Raw genomic sequence first — 5,994 nt, 5'->3', positions numbered from 1 at the left:
TTAAAAACTCTTCACATTTAGTTTTTTATACATCACAATTTTCCAAAACTTGCCAAACAGCAAAACCACACACTAAATCTGCAAAACTATTAGCAAATCAGCCATTCCCTCAGTTGTCGATGTCTTACTGTTACAAGCTCAGCACCATCATTGTAAAACTTAAAAAAAAAAAAAAATATATATATATTCAGTCTATTGTAACCAGTTGAGACGCTCATGCACTGTATCACTGCAACAGCTAAAGGCTTCAGCCTCACAGCAATGATGTGACAGCAGGGAGTCAGGTGGCTAAAAAAAAAAAATGTGCATGCTATGTCAACATCAACCACTGGAGGGCAACATTAGTCCTTTGGTGAAACTATCCTGCAACAATCAGGAAACCAATCATACTACGTTTAGAATCCATGTGCGTACAGTACATCTGTACCACCAATGTGACCGTGCCATTCCCTGAGGTAAACATCCTTGCTCTAGTGACAGCTGTTTCCTCTTCTCTGAGTCATGATTTTACAGGACACTAGCCTTCACGTCTTCAAATTCATTTGGATGGTATATGGTCACGTGCAGGAGCAACAAACCCGTTATTCCCACTATCCATCGAAGCTACATACTTTAGTCCTGTGGTCTAGAACAGATCACCCCCCAAAAATGTAAGAATTGCCTTCACATCATGACAATGCTACAAATATCGCCAAGAGACACCAGTTAGCATTCTAGCAAGCCTTTATCAGTGTCAATGGTGGTGCAGTGATGGGATTGGAAGGATTCGCATGCCTTTTAGGTAGTTGGATTGACTGGTTTTAAATGACTAACTGAAGAAAAGGATTTAACCTTCAGGTATTTCATGCAACATTAAAGATCTCCACTACCAAGGAGACACCCTTATGGAGACCCCTATATATAATCATTCCCTGACAGACCACCACTTAGACACTGGGGTTGTAAATACCACTTTGATTTTTTTATTGGAAACTGTATGCAGTTGGCTACTGTTAAGTCCAGGGGTTGGGGGGGGGGGCTTAACTGCTGCCCTGCTTGGCTGCCAGTCTCTTGTCCCTCTCCTCTGCAATGGTGAGGCGGATACCCTTTCCACGGGGGATGGACACCCATGGCTTGTTGCCCTGTAGGGAGAGAGCAGGAGAGGAGAGGAAGGAGAGGGTTATTTCACCACAGAAGAAAGTGCACCGCAAGAGACCGTTGGGTTAGAATACATGGAATTGATATGATTCTAGTACACGGAATTGGACATTTTGTTGAAAAATATTAAGGACAAACCCCTATCCTTAGAAAAAGCAGTGCAATGGCCCTTATGCAATCAGTGAGAATGCAACTTGTAGACAGAAGGACAGACATCTTTTCCAATCTTGAAGGCCTACTCAAGGCCAGCACTGGAACAAACCCATTTCAAATGTGCAGACCTCCTGGAACATTCCACGTGCTCCAGCTTGATGTGGCCAGTAAGCACCAATCAAAGTAACTGCTGGCCCTCACAAAATGTTGGACATTTTTATAGATTGTTCCCCAACTTTTTGCAACCCAAGACTTTTCATAATGCAGTTTTTCACAGCATCGTTGCTAAGGGAGTGGAAATAGGAGTAAGCGCACTACTGCTAAAGCATCAGATTCCATATGGTTTCATATAGCCTTGAGGAACATGTGTCAGTGGACAGGGTCAAAGGGACGGTTGCCTCCCCCGCTGGGGTGAATCCTATGTGGGGCAATGGGGCACTGTGGTCGCTATCCCTTTGGGGCACGCCTTACTGGGCCAAAAGCCATAAAACAGACACTGACAGCTCTAAAAAATAAATAAAAACTAAGTTTTAAAATTTAAACAAAGAGCGATTTGCAACCGGTTACTTTCAAACCAGTCATTGCTCATAACATAGATAATAATAAAACATTCCAATAAGTGGAAATGCTAGTATGTCTACTTCCATTGCTGAATACAAGAATGAAAAACAGTTTGGAGCAGGGTCATCATAATGTTTTCCTAAATGGTTCCACCTGCTTAACACATGTGAATTCAAATGTTTCTGATCACGTAGGATTTTCTGAACAGTATATACACAACAACATTGTCCAGGATGAGTTCAAACCTATGACCAACCACGAAATGCAAACCCATGCAGAAGTACCCCAAGCAAAAACAAAGTCAACCCATAGTTATGCACAGATCTACAAAGCTCTACATTAGACAGTTATTCAGATCCCTTCGTTCTCACCTTGCCAATGACAAAGATGTTGGAGAGCCTGGTGGCAAAGGTAGTGCCACTGGTGTCCTTGACGTGGACCACATCAAAAGATCCAGGGTGCCTCTCCCTGTTGATGATCACGCCGATACGCCCCAAGTTAGCGCCGCCAGTGACCATGCACAGGTTACCTGCACAAACACAGTCGGGTCACAGTTGAGTTAAAGTTCCATATTGTTATTCTACATGAAGTATTCTGTGTGAATGTGAGGAAGGCATCTCACCGGTGTCAAACTTGATGAAGTCTGTGATTTTGCCCGTGGCCAGGTCAATGCGGACGGTGTCATTGACTTTGATCAGGGGGTCGGGGTAGCGGAGGGTGCGGGCATCATGGGTGACCAGGTGAGGGATGCCCTTGGTGCCAATGATGAGTTTCTTGATCTTGCACAACTTGTACTGGAGAGAACACAAACAGGCAACATAAGCACTCGAAACAATCCAAAACACATTCTCACTTGCCCACCTTCAAAATGTCCTTCACTTGTCACTCAACCCTAATCAAAAACCACCCAGAGGAGCCCCATTACACACAGTTAAGTATCCAGTGACGTGCAGTCAGGGTAGGCAAGGTAGGCACTGCCTACCCTGCCAAAATCCAAACGTAAAAATGTTTATTAAATAATTTCATTTAATAAACTTGTATTTGTATTTTTACTGATTATTCTTGTGATTTATATATGCAATATGTGTGTTATTCCAATTGTTTAGACGCTACGATGACAAATGTAGCAGTTACGCCTAATCAAATCCCCCAAAAATGGTAGAATAAGCAGTGCTTTTACTGTCCTTTCATTGCGGACGACAACGAAAAACTCATGTTGGAACTCACCTTAGACTCCTCATTTGTGATGCGGTGGACAGTGAACCGTCCCTTCACGTCATAGATCAGACGAAAGTGTTCGCCAGTCTTCTCGATGCTGATGACATCTATTTCAAAAGCATATGGGCTATTACATTAAAAAAAAAAAGTCTAAACATTCAATAAAGTGTGATTTAATATTAATAAAACAGTAAGGGTCAGAAATGTGTAGGTTTTATTGGGCTTGTTTTTAAACTCTTAGACTGAACATGCCACATCCTCTCAATTGATCATGCAAAGGACATTTCAAAGGCTATCCATGTTGTATAGCATGACTCAACCAACATCTACATGATCTACTCAACAAACTTTGAACCATTCTTACAGTACTCCTCTGTAACCAGCCAAACATTTAATGTCTTGCCATGTCTATGCAATAAAGCTATGCTTTGCTCCTTTAGTTAGACCACTGATTACTAATCTCAACTGGTGTCTACTACCAGTTCCACCTGATATCTAGTTCAGACAGTCATACAAATGTGAAAAAGAACTTGTCTAACCAAACATATTTGAGGGGGACTTAAGTAAATCCACTCAACCCTTAGCACACTTAATACATGAACATGTGCCTACTACCCAGCATGTCCTAGCTTCATGTGCAAACAAAAGGCATTGACTCTGTATTTTATCATATCTACCCCATTGCAGAGTGAGATAGTAGAGGGTAGATTGTCTCAAAATGTGTACAATTGCATGCAGTCCAGAAAAAAACAAACAAATGACAGTGTTAAAAGTGTGGGTCATACCACATGCCACCATCCAAACATTATAGGGCGACTCACCCATGAAGCCAGCAGGATAGGTAACATCTGTGCGGACCTTGCCATCAATCTTGATGAACCTCTGCATGCAGATCTTCTTGACCTCATCTCCTGTCAAGGCATACTTCAGGCGGTTCCTCAGGAAGATGATGAGAGGCAGGCATTCCCTGAGCTTGTGGGGCCCAGTGGAGGGACGAGGAGCCTGGGGACACAACAGTTGATTTTAGTTGCAAAATAACTAGAAGAATGCTCAATTAACTTTCCACAAATCACATCACAATTTTCACAATCACTTAAAAAGCTACCAAAAGCTCGTAACAAAACACCCATGAACAACAACTGTGTGCACCCAATGAACAGGTAACTTACGAATACTCCAGTCAGCTTGTCAAGCATCCAATGCTTGGGCGCTGCAACGCGCTTCAGATGCTTCTTCGGTCCGCGGGCCTGAAGTCACAAAAATCACAGAATAAAATGTAACTGCATGTTGTCATACTCTTAGCCGAGAAGTAGCCAGGCTAGCTTCACAATTCGGCGGCAGCTTCATAAGTGTTGCCAGCTCGTAGGCGAGCTAGCTTTTAGCCGGCAGTATGCTACCAAAATGATGGCTAAGCCTGCGGCCTAGTGTAGCTAACAACTTCACAAATCCCCCCAAACAACATTTCATGCCATTAAAATGTAAGGTATTGACCAACATTTCACTAAAGCAAAACAGCAGAAAATAGTGTTCTCCCAATGCAAGTTAAGTAAAATATGACACGCCAGTTAGGACACTCTGTAGCCACATCGATGCTCAAATGGTTAGCTTATGTAGCTAGGAGAACAGTCCCATTTTAATATCAAATATTTTATAGACAATATAACTTGTTTTGCTCAAATATTCATGGTTATAGGTTCCAAACACGCCTATAAATAGGAATTGTTCGACAAAATATACATTAGAATCGCTAAATAGTTGATGATTTAGGATAAAACCTCTAAGAATCTCTGAGGCAGAGCTACTCACCATGTTGGAGAATGCAGAAAAGGACTATCCACTTCCTGGCCAACGCAGATAAGCGCCGCTACGGTGAAAGCAAAGGGCCAAACTGCGCAACCGTCACAGTGCGTTGTATGCAAACGGACAGGCGAATCAGATTTATAAATGTTTACATTTGTTTTTATCGAGGCGTAATAACGGCAACTATGAAACTATGAAATCAAGGTGAATATTTCTATCAAGGCACATCGACGTATGGATCTCTGTAGCCTACCACATGGTTTAGATTAAGTAATACATTTTTTTTGCAGTTTGGCCGATGGGCTCCCCAATATGACATTAATTTCTTATGTTAGGCCGAGTTTCAATATCAATCTCTTGTTTTTGACCATCATGTAGGCTAAGCATCTGCTGCAGTGTGCTGAATGACTACATTTGTGGTCTGATCTATCTCCATAATTATTCACAAATGGACCTAAATGAAGAAGCGCATGAGAACTATGTTTGAAAAGTGTCTACCAACACTATAATCACTTTGTTAATAAGATTTCATTGACCAATGCAAAAAAGTTAAGAGCTCATTAATATCTAACTATCTGTATGCTTCTCCACTCTGGATATCCCAACCTTTACAAGGCTTCCTAAACCAAAGACACACAGAGACAATCCCCCTGCAATGACTTCAAAGGGTATTTCCCAAAATGACCACTAGATGGTAGTACCATAATAAAATACTACATGCTGCAAATAAATATCATAGGTTGTTGCCAGTGTGAATCGTTTGAAATAAGGAAGACATAACTGCTAGTCTACAAAATAAAATTTTAATTACACTCTTAACTCGTTTTCTAGGGTTTTACCATCAAACAAACAAACCGTTGGCCATGGTGTGTTTTAATGGAAAAGGATAGATGGAAAGGAGGTGCTGCACAAACAATGTGAGAATGTGAACATCATTTCGTTTAACAAAGACGAAGCAGCGAAATGAATAAAGATGAATCCATCTTTAAAGCATTAATTTAATCAATCTTTACTAAACAAACATCTATTGATTCAGTTATAAAAAAAGCTTTTGGTACAGTTATACAGAAACTATTGGAATTGTAATAAAAAATGAAAAGGCCCCTACATTCATATTCCATGTCA

The 5,994-nt window shown here is 41.2% G+C and overlaps 1 protein-coding gene across 1 annotated transcript; it reads right to left on the bottom strand.

The window, feature by feature from the left end:
- Positions 1-939: 939 nt before the first annotated feature.
- rps4x (ribosomal protein S4 X-linked) lies at positions 940-4,960 on the bottom strand. Its single transcript, XM_031585191.2, has 7 exons — positions 4,876-4,960; positions 4,239-4,316; positions 3,891-4,071; positions 3,079-3,176; positions 2,474-2,645; positions 2,223-2,380; positions 940-1,121 (listed from the first exon to the last, which is right to left on the bottom strand). The coding sequence occupies exons 1-7, from the start codon at positions 4,876-4,878 to the stop codon at positions 1,020-1,022; spliced, it is 792 nt and encodes a 263-aa protein (XP_031441051.1). The 5' UTR covers positions 4,879-4,960; the 3' UTR covers positions 940-1,019.
- Positions 4,961-5,994: the final 1,034 nt, after the last annotated feature.

Source organism: Clupea harengus, chromosome 18 (genome assembly GCF_900700415.2).
Source record: "Clupea harengus chromosome 18, Ch_v2.0.2, whole genome shotgun sequence".
Classification (NCBI taxonomy): Eukaryota; Metazoa; Chordata; class Actinopteri; order Clupeiformes; family Clupeidae; genus Clupea; species Clupea harengus.
The sequence above is the reverse complement of the archived record's forward strand: the minus strand, read 5'-3'. Positions and strand labels throughout refer to the sequence as shown.

Bases quoted from the DNA above. Each gene is read 5' to 3' on its own strand.
- rps4x (XM_031585191.2), bottom strand. The intron at 2,646-3,078 runs GTGAGTTCCAAC...TGTTCTCTCCAG, and splicing joins TCACAAATGAGGAGTCTAAG to TACAAGTTGTGCAAGATCAA. The intron at 2,381-2,473 runs GTGAGATGCCTT...GTGTTTGTGCAG, and splicing joins CTTCATCAAGTTTGACACCG to GTAACCTGTGCATGGTCACT.